At 40.3% G+C, this 24,797-nt stretch overlaps 1 protein-coding gene across 1 annotated transcript in view; it reads left to right on the top strand.

Annotated features, from left to right (window-relative positions):
• EYS (eyes shut homolog) overlaps nucleotides 1-24,740 on the top strand; it is a 940,845-nt gene extending 916,105 nt beyond the window's left edge. Inside the window, exons 47-49 of the mRNA XM_049818234.1 lie at nucleotides 1,199-1,371; nucleotides 13,919-14,080; nucleotides 20,571-24,740. Of these exons, the coding sequence (XP_049674191.1) occupies nucleotides 1,199-1,371; nucleotides 13,919-14,080; nucleotides 20,571-21,760 (1,525 nt within the window). The 3' untranslated portion in view covers nucleotides 21,761-24,740. The remainder of the gene's footprint in view (nucleotides 1-1,198; nucleotides 1,372-13,918; nucleotides 14,081-20,570) is intronic.
• The last annotated feature ends 57 nt before the right edge of the window (nucleotides 24,741-24,797 follow it).

The raw sequence follows: 24,797 nt of genomic DNA, 5'->3' as shown, positions 1-24,797 counted from the left end.
TTCATTCCAAATAGCTGTTTATCACTCTGAAGGGCTTGTTGGCTGTGCTTTGTTTACACGTTGTTGTCTGATCTGAAGGTTTGGTGAAACAGCAGAGCTTCACAGACTCCTCATGATGTTTTGCCCAGAAACACTGGGCTGATTAATGGGGAAAGTGTAGCTCAGTGAGTTTGAAGAAAAATTCAAGATTTTGCACATACACAAAAAGACATGGGCTAAGAATCAATCAAAGTGTATGAGGTTTCATTCTTAGCCTTGAGAGAGAAAACTTCCAGGGAAAAATCAATAAGTGCATTTATTCAGGGGAACAATTTTTTTATCATAAAGTGCCACTAAATTCTAAAATACAAATAGGTCTAACATATTTCATTTTAACAGTTTTGAAACTTTTTAGTAAGGAGGGCATTTTTAACATCCATGCCAAGTGTATTCTGTATTTCACAATTTCTATAGAATTCATACTGATTCTAAATTTACAGGTTATTGTGAAATTTTTTTGTTATATTCTCCTGGCCTGGATGAAAGAAAGGCATAAAGAGTGGTGGTCCCTAACAAGGCCAGTGATTCAGTCAGTTTAGAAAATTTGCTTGTGGCATAGATTTACCATCATAGATACATAACACTCAGATTGTCACCTCTTTCATGGTCAAATCCACTATCCTCTTTTCCACCAAGTGCTTCACCAAACCTACCTCTGATGTGCCCATTATAAGAATTCAGCTAATGAATAATGGCTAAGTGACAGGCAGTTGCTGACAGACTGCTGTTACTAGCTAAAATTCAGAATTGTTAGCAGTTCTCTTATTTTGACATCTGGTTTTATTTTCATGGCTGCTCTTCACTGCTTTCCTTTCCCTTTTAATGTCCACTTTGACTCCTCCTAGTTTATGAAGCCAAGGCCTTTTTTAATTATTTGTAGAGCAAAACACAAAAAAGCCACAAGCTGCTTTTTTTTTAATGGATGCTAATATTGTAATGCTAAGGTTCAAAATAAAATGTTTCCTGTGAAGTCCATTTTTCTTTTACAGTAAAATAAACATATCAAAAAGTTAAAGGAGAAACTTCGTTACTGCACTTTCAACCATTTTGGATCAGATGACTAAATATAGGTATTGAAAGTCTTGATTACATCGCTACTGACACGTTGATTTCTTCTGGTAATAACGTCGCATTCTTTCCTTTCACTTACCCACCACAGCTGTGACTGCCCCCCTGGATGGAAGGGTGCATTCTGCACCGAAACAGTGTCAGTATGTGAACCTGAGCACCACCCCCCCCATCTGTGTAAGCAAGGCGGTACCTGCGTGCCGCTGCCTGAGGGCTACGCCTGTCACTGTCCTCTTGGAACAACCGGCACCTATTGTGAACAAGGTACGTCAAATGGATAGTACACCATACGTACAGTTATGCGATAACGCCTAGGCAGAAAAACCCAGTCTTTTTTAATAGATCGATCAAATGTGACACAGAGACACAAAGTGCAAAGTAGATTTTATTTAAGGAAGTGATGCTCCCTTCTGTTAGAAAAATCAAGTAATTTAAAGCTATGAATGGTTAGATATTGTTTTCTGACTCTTCTTATTTTTAACACCATTTGTTCCTTCAGTTTTTTCAAATCATTCGGCCAAATTCGTGGGCAGCACGGCATTGTCGGATAGCGAGGGGACAGGAATCCTTGCAGAGCAGCATTGCAGTGCTTAGTTCAGTCCCAAGCTCACCATAAAGACGTGCGTTGAGAAGTACACTTAGGAGCTCAGCAGTACACTTCTGAGTACACCTCAGAAGTAGGAAGCATCTGGGACCTTATCCAATTTCCATCGATACTAATGGAGAGGTTCCTGTTGACTTCACTGGCTGTTGGGTAGGGACGCACCAAGAATGATAACAAAAGATGCAAACATCAGTGTGATAATCTTCAAGTGTCTAGTCTCCCTGGCTTTCTTCCAACATGTCACCCTCAAAGTATGTCCTCGGTCTGCCCGTTTTGCATTCCTTACCCTCGTGTTTAGGAATCCTTTCTGTCTGTTTTCTTCTCTTGAGAGATTGCACAAATGAATATTCAACACTGTGGATAGACCAGTGCTCCCAGTTCAGGGGCTGTTCCTGTTGAGTGTCTGAACCATCTCTGTGTGCAAGGAGATGTGGTACAGTCTGCACCCTCTATTCCGCAGCACGTAGATTCAAGTTAGGATCGTACAAGCTTATGTTTTTCCTTCAAGAAGCTCTCTGTACACCTCTTGGCAAACTCTAGTTACTGTTAAATAGCTGCCGTTTCAAACTGCCTGCCAAGGTCCAGCCTCCCTTGTTGTGCCTACAGAGCGAGTTTCAAGCAGAAAACTGACAGGCTGAACTGCATTTGACCTGATTTGCAGTCCTTACGCTATAGATGGATACAGTTTTAAAATCCCATTTCAGAAAGCACTTGCAATTGGTAGGCTTAAATCAAAGAGAATATAGTTTCTGGAAAGTCATTGTTAAATTCTTTATTCCATGTAAGAATGTGCTTGCTCTATTGCCTCTTCTGCAACAGCTTTCCAGGGCTCTTTATATGAACTTTTCAACTTTGAATTCTCATTTCAAGTGAGGTTTTCAAAAGTAATGCCATCTGGATTCAGGGCCCTGATCACCAGGACATATGCTATACATAAAGCAGGTAATTAATCAGGTAAAAACTTCTGTGTTCTGGTTTCAGAATAGACTTGGATCTTCTTATGATGGCCACTATTACCAGTACAAATAACTTACATCCGAGAAACAGAAAATTGTATTTCTTGTAGATTGTCATCCTTTTAGTAATTCCTCCACCTGGTAAACGCATTAGAGGGTTCCCTTCTGTTTTATTTAAAAGCTTTCTTTTTATGAATAGGGATTATGGGTCCTGACCAAACTCTTTGCCCTGCATTTCACCTTACTCTGGCAGAATAATGAATTACCATGAGATTTTTCAAAGTGCAGTTTGCACTTTTAGCGGATGGCAAATTGCTAAAAAACAGCTGCTTATCAAGATTGAATATCTCATCTCTGGATTGATGGTGGTTATTGGAGCCAAAAGAAAAAGAGACAGAGAGCAATGAACAGCCCAAGGGACCAGGAGAGAACAAAGGGAAATTAAATGATGGAGACTAATGAATGTGCAGGAAAGAAGGAAAAAAGTGTGAGAAAAAGACAGACGAGATTTATGAGGCAAAAAAACAGAGGAGAATGATGAAGAGTAAGAACAAATAGGGCTTTACCAAATAATAGGAACTGGTAAATACAGTACAACAGTATGGATTGCATGAGAACAAGTCAGGTGAAGTGAGTAAATGGGGCAGTAGGGGTAGAGCCACAGTAGTGAGGAAGAGTACTCTGACCACGAATGTTAAGGGTACTTAAACATAAACTGACAATAATCAAGCACTTACTTGCCTAGCAAACACTAAAAATCCTTGTGGTTCTTTATGAACTATGTAAATGAGAGATGAAAGCATACGTGCAGATGAGAATGTAACTGTTCTTAAAGAGTAACGTGATGTGTCCTGCTTCGAGCAGGTTTCAAACCACCAAGGATGCAACGACTGTCAGCACAGATTTGTGGTACATTATGGTTAAGCTTTAGAAGTCAGAACTGCACTAACAAGTGTTCAGTAGCTGGAAAACTAAGTTAGAACAAGAGTAAACCCAGGGAGAGGAAGATCAGTTAAAGAACATAGTTTTAATGGCTCATATGGCCTGAAATTCACAATGCTTACTTGGTCCACTCTCACGATGCTCATTGCCAAAGTGTAAATACTGAGCAGTATTCTCAGGAGGTTGCAGCAAGATGTGTATTAAAACATATATTTTAGAGGAAATTTGAAGAAATCAACCCACTTGATGAAGAGAGGGTAGCAGTTTCAATTACAATTACCCTGCATTTCCTATAGGCTGTATATGATCAATTAATATTCAGCAAGTAGTACACAGGTATTTTTTGGTCTGACACTCTGAGAGCAAATATTTCAACCTGCCAAAGCAAGTGCTAGGACTTCCTTTTCTAGGAGAAAGATGAAGAGGTTTAGCAGGTAGGCAGCACACTGGTGACTGAAGTGCAGTAGAAGATGCCTATGAAATTTAAGACCTACTTTGGAAAGGCAAGCATCCATAGGGAGCACTAGGAAGAGAGGAGAGGGTTGGAAATTAGATCTGAATGGGTCCAAGGAACAAAGCCTTGTCAGGCAAGGCAGGGTAATACATTAATTCTAGGATCATTTAAATCTCCATTTCTTGGGTGTACTGTGTTGTCGGAACCCATTAACGCTCATAAGGCAGGATGGCTCTTCAAGTGTGTTAGATTTCTAAAGGTAACACTCATGTAAACAAACAAGAAAATGATTAATTTATACTGCCAGAAATAAAAGTGCTTGTAATGAAATGGGAAGGAAATGGAAAATTTATGCAGGAGTCTTTTTTACTTAGTGTTAACATTGCTGTCCAGACTCAAACCACTTCTCAGACTGTTCATGACACATGAAGCAACAGATAATTCTGTTCCACTGGTTTGAAAAGGTCACAACTGTAACAGTAACACAGGAAAACCAGCCCAAACCCTGAAGTGCATAAATGGCAACCAAACATTGCTAAGATCCGGCACAGTGTTAATTCTACCACAAGGATTAGGAATACAGGGGAAGTAGTTTATCTAGGTTTTTTTTAAAAGTAGTTACGTTTTCCAGGACACCAAAATATGATGTTAACAAAATCTTTTGTTCATTTGACTTAAAGTTTGCAACTGAAGTACCAGACAACTCTAACTTGTCTTCTGATTAAGAAGTGAAGCTTCAGCCCAGAGCAGCATGTAATTTAGTCTAGTTATATGTCATTAACACACAATGTTCAAAAGCAACAAGAGGTTCCATCTCCCCGCACTTTGTCTCGGGACTCTACTGCGTGGCTTTGAACAGCAAATCCCAGCTTATTCCACTTGGCCCAATGTGTACCTTTGTAATTAGATAGCTCAAAGGGTTTCTGGAGAGGGAGAGCTCTCTAAGGACCTGGTTGTTTCAGCTCTCCTGCAAGCATGTAGTAGACCTATTGGCTTCAGTGTGATTACTACTGTGAGAAAACGTGGCCAAGTTTGAGTGTCAAGGTTGATTCTTCCTGGGGAAGAAGCAACAGTCTAAAACCCATTTGCTGCAGATGATAGTTTGATTTATAGGACATCATTATTATATATGTGAACACAATTATCTTTTTTTCATAACTAGTAATTAGTAAGAGATGCAAATATTAAAAATACAGACATGTTACCCATGACTGTCTGCAACTATATTCTAATCTCTGCTAAATCCTCTCCCAGCAGCTTATTCCTCTTATAAGAACAGTGTCCCTCTTATAAGAACGTGTGAGGCCAGTAATCCTGTCTCTAGCAGTGGCCGATAATGAAGGTTTAGAGAAAAGTTTAACACAGCAACTATAGAAGACATCTCCCTGAAGTAGTCTCCAGCATCCAAACGCTTGTGGCTTATCTCTTTTTTCTTTTTCTTGCCATTTGTTTTAATGGATTAAGTCAAGTCTCTCATCTTGGCATAAACAGTATCACTTAAGGCAGTGGAAAACTTGACCAAAAATAAATAGGGAGTCAATGAAGTTCCTCTCACATTCTGTTAAGCCTTGAGATACATTTACCCATTAGCCAGAATTCCTCGAGATACTAGGCATATGAAATTTATGTTCTAGGTAATTTACTCGATTTTGCAGAGGATTGAAGAAGACCTATAATTTCAGATTAGTTATTTGTGAGATTTCACAGACCTAGGAATATTCTCCTTTAAGGGGACAGAGATGTAATATTTGAAAGATTCTATAGATGGCAGTATTAGAGAAGAATTGCCAGTGGCTAAAACACAGTTTTCATCACAGTATTTCTATAAATTTTAAATTATTCAGCAGTTTTCTTTAGAAGGATCCGTTTGTGCCACATACTTTCATAAAATCTATTAAAATAATTTTTCTTGACTTCAAGGCATCATAATGGAATACTACTGGCCGTTTCACAAAGAAATAAGTTAATAAATAGATTTCTTCAACTATATATTAGTCTCTGAATTCCAAAGCTACAAACACTGCCTGTTAACATACAGCTCTTGAAGAAATGAAAGCAAATGTAAAGTGCTTTTCATTGTTCTATCCTCAATTTAAAGAGATACTTGTCAAGCAATAAAGCCATTGCCTTGATGAACAAATGGCAAACAACTTCCTTTGGCCATGTTTGTCAGCTGAAGTCAACTTTCTAGATATTATTCTGATGTCAGATTCCATTATTCTGATACAAAAATACAGCAAATCTTTGAAAATACCTGATAAACTGACAGAAAAGAAGTTACGACAGTTCTGTAACTATTTAATCCATCTTCAAAGTCATGATGACTGAATAACAAATTGAAGAAACTGACTTTGGGAATAATTCTTACTATGAAGCTCTTTTTCTTTCTACATACTCTAGAACGTTACTTGTCATCTTTTGACTGCTATTGTAAGACAAATTGATTCACAGTATGATTCAGCTCAGGACTTTTGCATGACAACACACCTGACGTACAAACGCTCAAGCACACATACATGCACGCACGGATATGTTGGCTTTATCTGCCAATGCAGTTAGACTTGCTCGCTTCATGCACGAACTATTTCATAGTTATTATTTGGAAACTTGTGTTTCTATGTTTAACCATTTAAAGGACAACTGCAGACACTTATTTGCTTGTTGTTTTGAGTCACAGTGACTATTGTGTTCTCTCAGTCATTTAAGCAACACTGGTCCCATCCAGTTTTCTGTTTCCACTATCGTTTTTTGACAACATGAGAAAATCTTTAAATAGTAACTATAGCAGTCATATCCTATAAGGACAAAAGGTGCTGTTAAAGTTTTACCTAAAAAGCAATCGAAGCTTTCAGATTTATCAGTAACAGTCCAGTAAACTTAATATTCACGGTAGGCACAAGAAAACATGCATTTGTAATATTTATCTGCATAATCTAAAATGTCACGTAGAATAAAGTGAGTTGCCTACTTAACTACTTAAGGATTATGATTAAGTACATACGATTAATCGTATGTAAGGTCAAGTGGAAGTCATGCATGACAAAATGAAGGAACTGATATGCAGCACAACAGGAATGCCCTCCACACCAGGTCAGCCGTGAGTGAGGTGATGTTCCAATAAAAATTCAATCGTGCACTTCCCATTCCCTCCAGTTACCCAACTGAATAAGAACAAGATACAGCCAGCTAACTAGCACTAAGCAGGACGGCTCTGGAATTATTTTCAGGCTTCCTCTGTGAGCATGAATGATTCGCCGAAAATATGCTGGTCCCCTTACTTTGTGAAGGTGTTCAGAGTTAGAAAAGCAAGGCGCCTAGACTTAAGTGTCTACATGTCAGTTCAATATATATATATAAGTTCCCATTGTGGTTAATGAATGCCTAGTCAATAGAGTCGGTGAAGCTATTTAGCTAACTAACAAGAAGCTTTTCTAAACGTAGATGCTTAGTGCTGAGATGCCCTGGCATCCAAATTTGTATCCAAAAGCACCCAGACAGGGTTCACAGGTATGGCACAGGACCTGTTGGACGCCTGTGCCTTCTGGAATGGCACATGAAGGTAAGGCAGTAGAGGCTGAGAAGAAATAACAGTAGGTACCTACGTTTAGGAAATTGAATGGAGCCTCGGAGGAAGCTACTTCAGGGTAAGGTAATCAGTCTCTCTCTAGATGTGTTGAGTGTGTTGCACAGCAATGCGATCCAGTCGCCTGAAAATAGGACCTGGTTCCATGCTGCCGTCCACTCCTCACAGCCGCCGCTGCGCAGCTCCCGTGTTCGCTGTTCTGGCAGCCAGGGCCGTGCGGATGGCCTGGATACGCTAAAGCATCTCAGCGGCAAGTGACAAACATGTTCTAGCAACTGAACCCTGCCTTACATCATAGTTGACCATAACGGGTATTTTCATGCCCATAAATAATATGTGTAGACAGCTAAATGTAAGTCTCTTAATGCCAAAATTAATCCCTCCAATTTTATAGCAATCTATTTCCCTGACTTAATTACTCTCATAAACCCTGTGCAGAATCCCAGCTTTCTTATACTCCATCCTCCTCAAAGCACACTTGCACTGTTGTCAGACTAAATCCAGTCCAAGGTATGAGGAAGTGAAGACCTCAGTTGGAAACTAGATTAACAAAGTTTTAGATACTTAATTCTTTACCAATGGCTTTATCAGGCTGCACTGAGATACTCGCAGTCCCACTCAGTGCCCTAGTCCTTAGAGGACTGAAGGCCTCCAGTGCAGAAATGGTCCCAGTGAGGGAATCTCAGACTGGGTGTTTCTTCCTGCAGGTTTCGTCTTGAAAGCATCTTCAAAGCAATTCAGTACCCAGAACAAGCTTACTACCAAAGCCAGGCATGGATTAAACATTTGTAGATTTTGTTTGTATCACGTTTGCCTAATTGCCTAGTGATTACGCATTCACCTTCACGTTCACAATGCAAATACTTGAACCCGTACCTGTCATACCCTCGAAGAATAGAATAACCACTGAGCAACTGGGAATATAAGGTTTTCTTTTGTTCCTCTCTCATCTAATCTCTTCTAGGAAATTTTTGTTTACTGAAATATTCATTGGACAGAAAAACTATAATATCCATATCCTGGCTATAATATCTGTATCTGCAGAGGCAAGAAAATCGGGTTCGGATTTCTGGTCCAATTGATTTCCTAGTACTGAGGTTTCATAGACGCTCCCACCACAATTTGCTGGCTCATATGTCTTATTCTTAGGCACTCATCTCTTAATATGTGTCACACTGAAAGACTGAGGTCTCCTGTTTTGACTTGGGCTAGTAATAGCTATTTTAGGTTTTGGAAAACCAGAGAACTCTTTAGGGATTTAGCCATATGCTCCTAGATGCTACTTCTTAGCTAATTAGATCTCTGATTAGCTAACAGTAGAGCTTACGACTCCACTGCAACAAAACCAAACAGAACTGTAGAATTCACTTAGAAAAGTGCAATCTTTCTTTCCAGTATTGCTCAGAATAATGATTGTCTCAGTCTCTCCTCTGCAGGGACAGCAAGGATTACTAATGGCTGCAGGTTTGGCACAATTACAGCTTTCATGAGTACATTGTTCTAGCCATTATATTCAAGTTGTGTTAATAATCGCTGCTTCTGTTAACATGCTCTACTTGTTACTGCACTAAAAATGGAAGTTGAACTATACTTTTTTTTTGCTATACATGAATTAGTTTATAAGTTATGAAGAGTTAGCTCTTCGAAGATGAAATAAAAAGTGATAATTCAACAGAAAAATACATTTCCTTTTAGATAAGGTGAAATTAATTTATTTTTTTTTCAGTTCTTCCAAATATTTACACAGAGAAAAGAAAAAAATGCCCATGCAACATGAGTAATCTTAAAGCTACGGCCTTACGCAAATTGCATCTTAAGATGCAGCTTTCCATGCAGAAATATTTGTTTTCCGAAATTAAAAAAAAGCAACCGGCGGAGCTGCTCGCTCTCTCTCTGCAAGGGTCTGAAACCACTGCCAATTTCTGCCGTGGAGTTTAAAGCTCTCGGGCGGGTGTTCATTGCCGATGAACTGCCCGAGTTGGGCCGTAAGTGCCAGGGCCCCGCGCGCGTCCTCCCACGGCTTCCCGGGGGCTTCCCTGCTGGATCTCGGCCAGTTTGGCCATACGATTACTATGAAGGGCTGTCAGCGGTGTTGTCAAACTCGAGGCAAACAGAACTCGGCGCTCTCGGCGTGGCGCTGAGCCGGCCGTCTCCTCGCAGAAGGCCGTCAGGCTGGCCGCACACCGGTCGACATTGTCACCGGCTTGTCCTTCTTGTGCTTGGCCACTGTGTCAAGGAGGTTTTGCCCCATGACAGTTTCCAAGGGAGGTGAGGCTGCTACCAGCCTCCAGGACCTGGGAGGCTTGGGCAGGCTCAACCGAGCGAAAAATGAGCTGAATAAGGCTTGGAGTGTTTTGGCTTTTTCTATGTCCTTTGTAACTAGGTCCCCACTCCTTTGGGGAGTGGCCTCACCTTTTCCGTAGCCCTCTTGTTGGACGCCCTGCTCTTTTCCTTCACATCCCTTGCCACTTTCAACCCCTGCTGAGTTTTGTCTCCTAACTCCATCCCTGTTGAACGCGGGCGTTCCTGCTGCCCATCCCTGCTTCCACAGCCTGCAGTTTGAGCTCAGTTTTTTCACGTTGACCGTTTTATTTTTCCACTGCGAGTTTCCTTGACGTGCTGAATAGCAAAGTGGGCTTGCTGAAAGTTTTGAGGCAACAAGCTGCTTGAAGAAACTACCGAAATGTAATGTCAACTGTAGGCTGGGATGTGTACAAGCAGTTCTGCTTCAATGGTGGCAACTGAGCTGCAAGAATAACCTAGAAAGCTTTGTTCATAACAACAGTTGAATTAGGATGTGAGCAGTACAGGACTGGCCAGGTGAGGATAGCAGGAGGAACCCGAAAGCTATCAATGCGTGGTAGAGGGAAAGAAAAGCACACTTCAGCAATAGTACTTGCGGGAACTTTGTGTTCCCGTAGCTCTAACTGGACAAAAGGGATTTAGAGTTTATCTTGGTATCATTTAGAAATGTATCGCTTCATCAGATACTACTAGTCCGCTTAGAAAAGTGAGTCATGAATCAGATGATAGATACAGAACAGAAACGTTTGCTTCAATGCCTGTTGTGCTTACAATGCACCACACAGTGCTGAGCGCCCTAGTGAGTAACGTAGTAGTTACATAGGACAAGTCCTACAAATTTAGCTTATGGGATTGGCAAAGGCATCCGTTCACCTCATTTGTTTTAGCAAAGAGTTTCCCTGGAGTAAGCATATGTAACACAGGAACTGTCTTCTGCAAGTTTAGCCGAGCTTCTTGTCTTGGGTGGAAAAGAAACAGTTTGTTGCCAAGAAAACAACAGTAAAGTACCTCAGCATTTGACGTGACATGTTAGTTTTGCATATACCTGCCATAAAAGCAAATTGAAAAGCTTAAATTGTTTAACTCTTCACCTTAAAAGTTTGCCTACCTATAGATGCAATTTTGCAAAACTGAAATATTATACCAATTATCTCTGTGCACTGCAGTAGAGTTAAAGCATTCTGTTCTGAGATATGGGCGCGCATTTCCATGTACCTGTCAAGTCAGATTTTTTCCATGCATATAATCAGTACTTACAGGATCTACAGATAATTTACAAGCAAATTAGAAGTCATTCTAGTACTTCCTGTAGTTAGTCCTGCTGCATTGTGGCAAAAGATGTTGCATTCTGACATTTGTTAAGATATATTTACTGGGGATAAAACCACTTTTTTAGCAAAATGGGAATAAAATATTTGCATCTTGGAAGTTTCAGAATGAAGTGTATTAAATAGAGGATTTTATTTGATATCTACAAATCAGGATAATACCTCCTTTCTAAAGCGTTCTGACATCTGCTGCTGAAGATGTGGGTGTTATTTTTTAATACTCTGTTTGCAATGTAAAGCCATGGATTTGATTCATTCTCTGAGTGATACTATAAAATCACCTTTTTTTCATCCTTGTTCTCTCTCTGCTCCAAGGCTTTTTATCATAGCAATCTTTCTTTCATATACCTTCCAGTGATAAGCAATGTAGCATTTCAATCCTGCTGCAGCCGAACATTTTGCCTTCACGCTAGTCATTGTCCGCGCTTCCTTCACAAGCAGTACGGAATTCACTGCACTGACAAAGCGAAACTGAATCTGACATGAAGACTTTCAGATGCCTCATTGTACACTGCACCTGGTATGACCTTTGAAGCAGCAGTATATTTTAATATAAGATTGACCGCTGTGGCACAGTTCCTCCATATGTAAGTCTCGCTGTGCAAAAAATTTGCTAAGAGAGGACTGGCTTCCAAATGATGCATAAAGCAAAAATGTCTGTGTACAAAATGAATCATTATTTCTGTTTGATTTTTAAATACGAAGACATCAGTATAGGGATTACACCTTTAAGTACTAATGGAGAATGTTGCCTCTTACCTACCAAAAAAAACAGAAGCACCTAAAAATCCATATGAAAATTATTAAGTATTATTTTGTCTTTTGTACCTGATAGTGTTTATAAGTTTTAGTGATATAAATAACATCACCTAATCTGTTTAGCAAGTTTTATTACTACTTATCTTCCGGGGTAATTGGTACTCTTTAAAACTATTTTTATTTCTGTCAGCTCGTACGTATAGATGCCAGGAACTTCACATTTCTGACATCACGTAATATACTACTACAGACACTGCCTAGCCTTGATGTCGTAACAGCTATTACGATGCTTAGGACGGGAGCGATTTCTTAATGTAATGTGTTTGCATGAGAATATATACATAGGTTGAATGACAGCTCATCAAAAGCCTGATTCTGATCATTCGAGCATTTCACAAGTCCATTGTAATTAATATTCCGGAGATGAAAACTTACTTTTAGACCTAGTGAGAATTTGTGAGGACAAATCCATGCACCTTCCTCAGGAGCACTAACCGTAATCCGGCGGGGAAGCGAACAGAAGCCCCGCTGGGCTGTCACGACCCACTCGAGAGGCGTCCTCGAGCCACGAGGTGACGAGCGGTGAGAGAGAGATCTGGGTCCTGCCCAGCGGCGCGTCTGTCCGCTGGACGCGGCCGGGAGCGCCGGGGTCCTGTCCTGAGGGAGGTGGGTGACAAACGGCGGCGTTACAAAACCTCGCCGCCTGTGACTGCGTACCGACCTCGTCACGACGGCCCAGCTGCGGCAATGGATGGCAGGGGGGTCACGAGCAGCCACCATGCAGAAAACCAGCGTCAGGTCGCCTAGGGACGCACTACGAGGACCTCTTGAAGGTGTATGTAAAACTCCGAAACCGGGAGCACCAAAGTGAAGACAGGTGTTGGCCTCGTAGAAAAGAAACAGCATAGGTTCAGCAGGAAAACGGTGAAAAGTGAGGGCGGCAGCTCTTACAGTCAGGCATTTAGTACTGCTCTTAACTAAGTAGTAAAAAGGGCTTATCGCACGCACGTCTAAATGTACCCTGCACATCTAAATAGCTTGACTTACTCCACTGAGCCCACAAATACAGCAAAACAAACAACCACACACAATTAATTAGCTAACTAACATAATTATATCTCAAACACGTAATGTCGTTACAGTGATAAAAACAGGGAACAGTTTCAGACGACATAGCATAGAGAAGTATAATCATTTATCCGCTGGCTGAAGGAAGTTTAACCAGCCCGATTTCTTCGGGGTATATGAACAATCAGCACGGAGAGAAGTGGTAGGACAGAACGATGAAGTCGTGTATAGCTCAAAAGTGTACAACCGTATCTTCACTGTAATTGTGTGGAAGTGCTCCATTTCAGTATAAGATAGGACAATCTGAATTATCATCCATCTCAGTATGACTATCCGAAAAAGAAATTTCAGCAGCAATTAATGAACTCATTCCACTTAAAATGTGCATTCTCGTAACACACAAAGCAGTTCATTAAAATTCCTCCACTAAGGTTTTCATCTGTATCGTGAAGAAATAAATGTTTATGCTGACTCCTGCAAAAGTATTTTGCATTTGAGTTTTTAAACAATGTAAAATTTACACCTACGTTTATTTGAAAATGAACACTAACAAGATCACATTCATTTTGCATTACAACTACAGGCTTGATTGTTCATGAAAATAAGACACAGAGAAGACAAGACGGCAATGATTTGCTATTATTATCTACATTTTATTCTGTACCTAGGTTATTTTTAGTCTTTGGAAAGGGAAGAATCGGAAGTATTATGTATAGCATTTATGAACTGTACAAAATAACTGTAGACAACTGGTGCCATAATGCAGTCCTCTCAAAATATCTTTCACAAGACATTTCTTCTTGTGTTTTTCAGCTATTTCCATTAGTGATCCATCTTTCAGAAGCAACGAATCATCATGGATGTCATTTGCGCCCTTTTATATCCGGCATAGGACCCATATCAAACTGCAGTTTCAGCCTCTCTCTCCAGACGGTATCCTGTTCTACACTGCACAGCATTTGGGTACTCGGTCAGGTAAGGATGTTCCAGCTTGCCGGTATCATACCCCAGGTACTTCTTTGAAAAAGAAAGGCAGCACATTGAAGTGATTGAGGCATTCAGTCTCCGTAACTCGTTGTCCGTGGTGCCTGGGTTTTGAGCTGTGAATAATCAAGTTCATAAGAAAAAACATAGGTAACAAAATTTTGGATTAGTCCAAAGCCAACTAGCATTCAGTGAAGTGGTTCAGGAAACCATTTTCCCCTGGAAAGTAACTGCAGCCAGCTTTTAACAGACTTCTACTGACACTGCTCCCACAGGTGCAGTGCAGCTACAGTCTGAGGGTTTGGCCCAGGGTTTTAAAATGACCAAAAATGAAGCAATATAAAAACTGATCAAGCAAGTTCAGTGGAAGTAAGCGAACAGACTATGCGAGAGCTAATGTGGTTCATCCGAAGTTTAACTTTTTATTATATAATGCTGAAAAGCTTGCTGGTGCAGCATGCAAAACGTACAAGTTCTGCATTCGCCAGATATGCAGAGTGAAAAACGAATCTAAATACAACATTTCTACTATTTATAAAAGTATTTTAAACTTTACTGAGCTAACATTCCTGAAACTTCATGGCGAGAAAACATAATTTGCCAACCAGTGTAAATACATTTTAAAATATAGTCTTTAAGGTGTAAATTTTTTGTAATTACTTCATTAACATACTTCATCTTTATATTGCATTTACATGGTGTCTTGCACATTTTTAAACAGAAGCATTACATATCATTCATAACATGATCTTAGGGCAAATTTTCCACTTGTATTAAGTAGTACGTTATGCAAAAATGGGCCTCTGTATGACAAAAAAAGCACTTTCTTTCTCGTGTCTTTTTACATTCCTTTGTTCAAAGCTTTGAGACATTTCAGTAAACATACTCAGCCACACATGCAGATAAACACACATATGCCCAATTTACCACCCTTTTATTCTGTACACGGATGTTTTAACAGGCTGCTATTCGCTAAGACTGATAATACATCATACACTGCTGGAACCTCCTCTTTGCCTTGTTCTAATTACAACCACATACGGAGAAGCAGTTTCAGAGAAAAATATATGGAACATCTGTAATACAAATACATTTATTTCCAAACAACTGTCTTCTACAATGAATCTTATATAATTCTATCACTTACAGGCCAAATTCTAAGATTCTCAGTGAATAGTTCTGTGTAAACTAAAGCATTACATGGGCCATGAAAAATAGGAGAGGAAAAAAAGGATCTCTCTCAAAAGAATAGTCAGAGGTCACGGAAGCAGCTAGCATATAAGGAAATTAAGTATCTCTTTGGAAGCATCAAAGAGAGTGCTAAGTCTGTTTAACCTGGGCCAGGAGTGGTTTAGCACGAGCATGCCCTCGTTCTGTTGCCATTCGTGAATGTTTAGTTTGCACAGGAAGGAATATTTTCCTTAAATCGCTTTCTAGAATCATATCAATTTCATTTAAAAATAAAACCCATCTTCTATAGAGTAATTTAATTTCTTTACAAATTTCCTACTTCCATTTTCACTGTCCTGAAGTTTTGAAAGATTAAGGAAAAGCTAATCGTCTGACTCTTTATATTTGCCTTCATATAATCCTGTCAAGTCCAGACAGAATTAGACTGATGAAAGACTCAGAAGTATTCTTAGCAGCCAGCAGATGTGAAAGAGCTTTCTGTTGGGGATTAATTTAGAAAGCACTTTATATAAAGCCTTTTCTTCTACACAGTTATGTAAGATTTAATAAATTGATTGCTGAAATGACAGGATTTTTTTTTTCTAAAATTCCTTTTTAATTCCTCACTAGGCAATGCTGGTTTTTTAAAAGAAATGAGTTCTGACCATGCAGCTAATTTAGCAGTGATACTGAGTGGCAGTTACACATTGGCTTGGCTTGTCACCTATGTAAATACTGCACTGGGACTTTCCCTTCAGGGGCATGCCCTGCCAAATAATCCTCCCATCATGAAAAAGAAAAATCTTTATTAGGTGAAGAAATAAACATAAGACTTCCGCTGAAACGTTTCCTTCTTGCTTTGTTCTTTTCAAAGACCATTACATGCATTTCTAGAAAGGGTGGGTAGGCGGCTGGTCTCCTTACTCGAAAGCTGATATGCTGGTTCCAGCCCCCACTCCTCTAACAATCTGATTACTTCAGTACACACATTTAAACACCTGGTGAATTGGCATAAAATGGAAAACATCCTATGAATCTTTATCTGTTAGCAGAATTTCCTGTAATTCTGTCAGTCATCGGTTTTCTTCCTTTGTCATCTGTTTCTGAATATGTATCGGGACTTAAGTCTGGTAGTATTGATTTCTGCAAGCCCTAAGAAAATAATTTCCAAAGCTTGGCAAAATTTATGTGGCTAGTTATATTAATAATAAGCTGAAAAAAAACCAACAAGTGAGCTGTGAATGCATATTTTCGTTTGGAAACTCACAGATAGAAGGACAAGGGGACTTTTTTCCCCCCATCTTTGATTACTAGTTTTATGCCAAGGAGGTAAAAATGTGGGCGATGCAGACAGCTGTATGCACTGCTTCTGAGCGAGGTCTCTGCAAATAACACAGCTTTCTTGTGGAGTTGAGCAGTGTCGGTAGAAGGCCAGCCCGCTTCTTCCCAAGTACAGTGTAGCCTGTTTCTACCAGCCTAAGTGTGGGAGCCTCATGAATACACAGCCTTTAATTCAGACTGGGTTTGCTGGATGCCCATCAACTGCTTGAACCATGTAGAATTCAGTCCGTTTACATAGCGACCACTCTATATGCTTGAAGGCCTTGGCACTCTGGGTAAGAGGCAGTAAGGAGCATTACTTTTTTGTTGTGTCATAGCATCGCTGAAGCTTTGCATTTGTTCGTGACGGTGCACTATGCTGCAGACTGTCTGCGCTATTCCAGAGTTCAGGCCAGGGTGACGGAAAGGTTTGCTCCCTGATGAGATGAGAAAGAACAGTTACGCTGGGTGACTAAGAAGGAAGTCAGGTTAATACACAGCATGGGATGACTCACGCTAAATCTCATACTCAACATTTGCAACACCAGTGCTCTGTCTCTCTTTAACTGGATTATGTTACCTACTTGTCTGAAAAAACCTCACAACTTCAGCTTCTGATATTTAAGGCATTTGACTTTAAAAACCTACAGCATGAAAATAAGAGGTAGCCAGTACAGGTGCACGATGTCTGCGTGGTTTTCTAAGACATTGTTTATGGTGAAAACTGAATCATGGAATGGGGCTAAAATCTTGTGGAAATACTCAGAATTTCTAGAATACCCACAAGGGAGGAGTGGCATTTTCCTAATCAGAAACAAATTGAATATCCACCCACTTTTAGAACAGCAACTGAGAGTGGCTAAGTCTTCTCTCTTGGCAGCCATGTTTCCTTAGGTGACAGGAGCATCGTTTCTGCTTTGTTACTAGTTTGGGGACCATTTGCATGGACTAAATTAGCAGTGTAGGAAGCAGAACTGCCAGCAATCCGCGTGACAGAGCAGACATCCCCACTGACCTGAAATCTGTTCCCCATGAAGTGTCATTGCTACCCGTTTGCCACTGGCAAGCAAACCAAAACTGAGGCTGGCAAATTGAAGCTGCTCAAGGAAGGTGGCTCCTTCCAGCTGCCAAAATGTGCCAGGGTGACAGCGGTGACTAAAGGAAGCAGAAAAAGTTTCTTCACCAAGGAAAGCAGCATTTCTGAAAGATGAGGCGGAATGGTCTGACCTACAGATAGATAATCACCCACGCTTTCTAGCTGCATGAGCATCGCTGCGGCTGCGGGGTTGTTCTGGATCCGAGCTATGCCCTTCTGCTCTGGGATGGCGCTCCAGGTGGAAGCTGGGATCTACCTATCGCCACAGTGATTTCTTACATGGTTTGAGAGATTTACAGGCTTGGCTTGATACCTGTTCTCAGTCTTGCATTAGCTGTGAGATGCGGCTCCATACATGGAGTAGAATCATTTTGTAATAATCCATGAAAGCGTCCCCACGGGTAGCTCCTGTAAGCGTGCATTAGTCATCACTAGATAAAAGATCAAGTTGCCGCAGCTGCAGCAGTAACTGCAGAGATCTTTGCCCAACACAGCTGTGTAAATTTAACACTACTGCATTTGTTACGCATGGTAATGCTTCTGGCATGAAGAAGACATCTCAGAGTGCAGCATTCCTAGCATGCGTTTCCAACTGTACAAATTTTTGACACATTACAATGTAGATGAATTGCCTGTGGTACCATATGGTACCATAAAAACATGGCAACCTGATACTGCTTAAGCATGATCCCTTCTCAAGATGGGGATATACAGACACACCTGCATGTCTCGATAAAGGCCGAACATGGCAGAGCACTGTCACCATTTTGGAGAATTTAAAACTTGACCGTGTGACTGTAACCAACTTGCTTACAGACTTACATACTTAGAGTAGTAGCAAGCTGAAAACTTTTGTGATGCATTCAGATTTCATCGTAAGAAGTCATATAAGCAGATATCATCATGGATAATCTAGCTCTCACAGTAGTAGTCAGATGTACTTTTAGGAGACTTCTCATTAACTCCCAGTTTTAGGAACTGACTGCTCAGGACATACATAAAGTTGACTTGCCTTCTGGGAATGCTGACATCTGATAGGGGAGCAGGTGAGACTTGTGCACATAATGAAAACCTGAGAATTAAAGTGATGAAGAAAAATTGATACCTGTTTAGCTGGCTTCTACAATGGAAGAGACGTCCACCCTGAGGTGAAGCAACTTTGACCTTCAGCCATCTGGTGAAAGCCCTGAACTAGGGTTTGCAAGTAAAAGTGCTATTTTAACTCCAGAACAGTTCCTTCCTTAAGGCAACATCTGCTACAAAATCCCCTTCCCCTGAGAAGACAAGGAAATGATCTTTTAGCATTTGGGCTATAAAAAAACCCCCACCCTCTTTTTATTTTACTGAAACAGGGAAAATGAGAGGGGCAGGAAGGTGCATCAGAACAGAACTGAATGCTGTAACCATTGAAGATTTTGTTCAAGAGCCAGGGTCTTGACATGTTGCAGTTTCAAGCTACAGCTAAGCTACAATAGCCTGGATCTAAAGAAGATTCAACCTAATGGATAATTACCTTACAGTTCCTTGCACACCATCCAACAGGTTGGGCAAAGACTTGTGTGCACAACAGAAGAACGACTGTGACTGCCTACCTCAGGAGTCTCTCTGCTTTTTTGGTGACACTACTGATGGGGATAAATAGTCCATATTAGACAAGATGCTAATCTGAAAAGCTGGAAGCAAAGTTGTGTGTCCTGTGTGTAGGTTGTATTTTCTAGAAAGTAGGGACCAGCTATGTTCTAGTCCTGGAAAAACTGAGGATGTCATCTCCTTCACGCTTAACAAAAGCAAACCTCCTCAGAAAGGTCTTTGGCCCCAGTTAGGGTCATATGGGACAGGTTTGGGTAATGCTCAAACTGAACCAGTAGAAACCACCTTGCTTCATGGTCTCCCATACTGAGACGGCCGAGAGGAGAAATTGAGCGGCAAGAATGCCATTTGTTTAAAATGGTGATGCAGTTCCTGCGATGGCATAGGCCTGCACAGGCTTCAGCTCTGCAACTCATTCCTCAGGGACAGGACGGATTGAGGTCCCTTGCTGAAAATGTCACTGCTTGCTGAAGTGAAGAGGAACAAAGACGAGCCCCATAATTTGCCTTCACTTCGAGAGGCAGTTTCATGGACACTGAGCTCACAGCACTTTACATTAAACTCCTAAAATGTTTTCAGCCAGTCATCCCCTACTACCTATGGCTTGATAAACTTCATGGAGAAATACTGAGCTGAACCCCAGGATCAGTGTCCACATCATAAAATTTATCTCCGCACTCTGCTGTTTCTGCCAAAGACTAAAATGATGAGAGGGTCTAACCAAGGGAGTAAGAAAGTGCCTTCAGAGCCTCAGGGAGAGTTGAAATTGGAAAGTTTAATTTTTTTGGTTCACAACTAGCAGAAAAGGAAGTTACCCCCGTTTGAAGAGAGGTCTCAAATTTGTGCTAGAACATAATCCAGAGTACTCAGCCATAGCCTCTCATTACGGCTGTGCAGACAAACCTTCAGTGCATTAAACTGACAAATCGATCCATTTATTGATTCAGCATATGGAAATTGAGAGTATTCTAGCATCTGTAACTTGGCCAAAACTTGATTCTTTTTCACAGGAACACCAACTCACATTCCCAGTACGCCACAGTGATCCCGTTTCCTCCTACCTCACAGCTACCTAGTCCCTGCACCAAAGCAGAGCTTTTCAGAAGGTTGGGCTTCTTTCTTTGAAGCAAGCAGGAGCTCTTGGGGAACATTACCCTTTTTGTGTGATTTAAACATGATAATAGTACAAGGCTACTGAAAATAAGTTACTGAATTGGGGAAGTACAGGCATGAAAGCATGAGGATTATGAATATGCTGCTCTTCAGTGTGCCACCTCTAAAACTATTTTATACTGTGTTTTACAGGTGACTTTCTCTGTATATCATTAGTGAACGGGTTTATACAGTTACGCTACAATCTCGGAGACAAGACAGTCGTCCTACAGACCTCTCAGAAGGTCCACACAAATGGAAATACCTGGCACTCCCTCAAAGCAGGAAGAGTTGGTAACGAAGGCTACCTGGACCTGGATGGCATCAACGTTACTCAAAAAGCGAGTCCTGGAATGAACGCGCTAGACACGCACACGGATTTTTTTGTTGGCGGGGTATCCTCCTTAAACCTTGTTCATTCGATGGCCGTAGAAAACGAACCCACAAGTTTCACCGGTTGTATACGAGAAATTGTTATAAACAACAGGGAACTGAAGCTTACCGTGATGGACCCTAAAGGTGGAGCCAACGTTGGTGACTGTGACGGAACAGCATGTGGGTACGCAGTGTGCAAAAATAATGGAACGTGTCAAGTTGAAAGCTCAGGCTTTTCTTGTTCTTGCCCACCAGAGTGGGTAGGGAGCACATGTGAACAATCAATTCACTGTTCGCAAAACAGGTGTGGGTTTCAAGCTCTCTGTATTCCCCAACCTACTTCGTTTTCCTATATCTGTGTATGCGCACTAGGCTGGTCAGGTAAGTACTGCGATAGCAAAATCAAATTTTTTATAGCAAAGTTCATTGGCAACTCCTACATCAAATACACAGATCCTTATTACGGAAAAAGAGACCTCCAGTATAGCCGCATTTCTTTAAATTTTACTACCAATCAAACTGAAGGCTTAATAGTATGGATGGGAAAAGGTGAAGATGAAGATAATGATTTCCTTGCCATTGGTCTTGCCAATGGAACGTTAAAAGTTGTGATTAACCTTGGAGAAAGAATCTCTGTTCCTCTAATTCACAGCAAATACTCCACCTGCTGTGATGAAAGATGGCACTTTGTCACTGTAGTTCAAAACCAAACTTGTATTAAGGTGTACCTTGATGAAGAGCTAATTCTTTTTGAAGATATTGATCCACACAGAAAATACACCGCTTTAAACTATGGTGGCATTTGTTATTTTGGTGGGTTTGAAATTGGCAGGAAAGTCCATATAGTCACAACAGGGCTTTTTCAGAAGGAATTCATTGGTAAAATTAAAGATGTTGTGCTCTTCCAAGACTCTAATAAGATTCAGCTAATGAAAGCAGAAGGGTATAATGTTTACAGTGGAAATTAATTGAAAAACTGTTTAAGACTCTTTAAAGTGATAAATTTTGTTTTCCTCCTGTTTCTTGTGTTAGCTGGCAGTGTAAGACTCAGGAACCAACATAAGAAAGCACTTAATAAAATTGTCCCTAATTCCTTTTCTTTTTTTTTTAATGTTGAGTATTAATAGCATATATAAAATGTGATCAGATGTTTTACTCATAAAATCACTTAGACATACCCTTTAGTATTTACTTTAAAATAATGGGAAAGTCTGCAGGTTTTTTTCTTTATTGTGCTGGAAGTAGTTTTGTAGACAAATAAGTAGTAATCAGCTTATAAAGCCAGCTGTCACTCCAGTATTGTTTGTTGCCTCATGAGAACAGACAACTTACCTGTTTCTCCAAAACTCTTACATTTTATTAGAATGCAGAGTTTCTCTTCCTACAATTCTGTAATATTACAGTCAAGCATAAGAACTGAAATTGAGGCAGGGAGAAAAGGTGTACTTGGGGCAAAAGGCACATGTTTATTGTAATGAGAATTTTTATCGTAACATCTGTAATTACTTGTGAAGTCCACAAAGACTCTATTCTAGGTAACGAAGTTGTTCTCCCTCCCTTCTGAGCCTCTATTCATTGCGTATGCATTTATGTAAAAGGGAAGAACTTAAGCCTGTCTTCACACTAAAATATTGAAGAATGACTTTAAGAGCAGAAAAGGTATATGTCCCTTAACTACTAAACAGATATAAAACATGCCTGCTGGTTTTCTCCAGCAGACGTCTTCCCCGTTTGACTACATGAAAACTTTTGGTCTCAACCATTCACAACTGGAATGTGGCAGTCTGCCCACAAATAACTACAAAGTCCAAGAACTGCTTTGCTTTAGCTATACATTTCTGGCTTATATGCCCCTAAATGAGATTTTGATATTTTACTAGACAAAGGTTTTGGCCACAGTAAATTGAATTTCCATGACCTTCTTTTTCAGGAATTTATAATCTTAAAAGTAAATAGAGCTCTTCATATATAAATGCAAAAATCATATTCCTTCCGAAAAAGCTCAGTTATATTCTACTTTAGTGAGCAATAAAAACAAAATAAATCAAGTTCTGTTTTAATGTGCTTAAACAAATGATTTACGATGGTATCTACATTTCTCATTTGACTGCTGGCTTGCCATATAAGCAAAATACTTAAATAAAAATAATGGTGATTGATTCCCATCTTTTTTTTACTTTACTATTGCTCAAAAGCACACAATAAACCATCACCTCCTTGCGTGGAAATTCTCTGAATACAAGTCTTCAGTGGGTACCCAACAGAAACAAGTAACTACTTCTAATTTTTATTTTTTTGTCTTTCTGTAAAGCAGATGTGGAGCAGAGACAATGAGCACAGTAAAATGAGGTGACACACATTAGTTCCACATAACTATAATCGGGGTGTAGCAATGAATGCACTGCCAAGTCACTTACAGATGACTTGAAGATAACTAAGGGGAAGGGGGGGGTGATGGAACTACCCCGAGATGTTTTAATAAGCATCTGCAGACATCTTTGTGAGGGTCTTTCGATCCTCTTCCACTGCTCTGAGCCCTCAAGCGAGGAGCCTGATGCAACAGAGCTTCCTCCCCTCTTCCCAGGAGTTTCTCCTCGGAGGGCCTTTTACAGCCACGCGATGCTGGGGAAGGAGCGGATTTAGGGTTTATCCTGCTCTCTCTGGGGTCCTGGTGTTCTGCCAGCTCCTCCCCAGCACATGCTGCTTGTTGTGGTCTGAGCAGTGATGCAGTGTAAAACAAGTCCCAGGAAATGGGAGCGTTGGAAGGACAGTGACTGAAGGCAATGGAGAAGACAAAATCCTTTATTCCTGTAGCAGCGGGATTTATTCCCATTACACTAACTCAGGTTCTAGGACCGAATCCTGGAAACTGTCGCTGCTTGTTAATTTAAACTCTTAACAAAACTCTCCCTCAGGAGCTGTTTTACTGGGGCTCTCTTCAGGTTCTACATACACGAGGCAGGTAGTAAAGCACTCGGCAAACTTGGAAAATATTTACATATTCTTTCTGAACAAATTATTGCTGATAGTTCTGGCAGAAAGCATTCCTGTCCCTTCTGTACAGACAGTTGCAATTTTCATTGCTTCTGGTTTATTTTTAGAGCACAAATGGATGTGAATGTGAGACGGATCACCAGCAGACCAGGAATAGACTACTTTTGAACAGGTCAAAAGAAAATCTTCACAAGCAGAGCTGCCAACCTAAAACTTACCCCCAAAACCAGAACAATGCTTTGGTGCACTTCTGTGTCTAAAAAACTCTGATGTAAATATTTAAAAAAACAATGCAACACATGCATGATACTACCAGATCTATTCAATGGCACTACTGCTATACAGACCATGGAATTAATTTGGAAAAGACTAATCATGTCATGTTACCATGCTATGAAAGTTAAAAGCTGAAGTACTGCTTCTAGTTACCAACAAACTGAAGATTTTTTCTTTAGGAATCTTCTCAACTATGAGTCTAAGAAGCACGACTTAATAAAAGTCTACCACACCTTTTATTCAGTGCGAGATTTTTAATTTTGGCCAATTTAACCATGAAGCTACCTGCAAGGTATTCAAATGAAATTTTACCTTAAAATATATTCATAATTAAAACTAACAATTAGTGTGGAGTTAAACTGGAAAGACCTTTCTGGAAAGAAGAGGCTTTTCTACAGCAAAGTGCAAAATGCTACGTCAGTACATAAGGTCATGTACTCAAAGTGAAAAACAAAACACTGGAAAACAGAACAACAAATGTAAAGTTTTCTATATATGGTGGAATATTTTTGTTGTTTCTGACACTCAGCAAAATGGCCAGTGTATTTTAAGAAGTATCAGAGCAGGAGATTTTAGTTTGTTTTCAGGTTTGCATTTTTCTTGGCTTTTTGTTTTGCATCAGTGGATGGTAGTCACTACAAAATAGCAGTTTACTAGAAGTCCCAATGGTACAAACACCCTTCTGCCCTTCACCCTCCTCGTCACCCCCCAAAACTCGAAACGACTGAGCCATTA

This window comes from Accipiter gentilis, chromosome 15 (genome assembly GCF_929443795.1).
Source record: "Accipiter gentilis chromosome 15, bAccGen1.1, whole genome shotgun sequence".
NCBI classification, from domain to species: Eukaryota; Metazoa; Chordata; class Aves; order Accipitriformes; family Accipitridae; genus Astur; species Astur gentilis.
The sequence above is the reverse complement of the archived record's forward strand: the minus strand, read 5'-3'. Positions and strand labels throughout refer to the sequence as shown.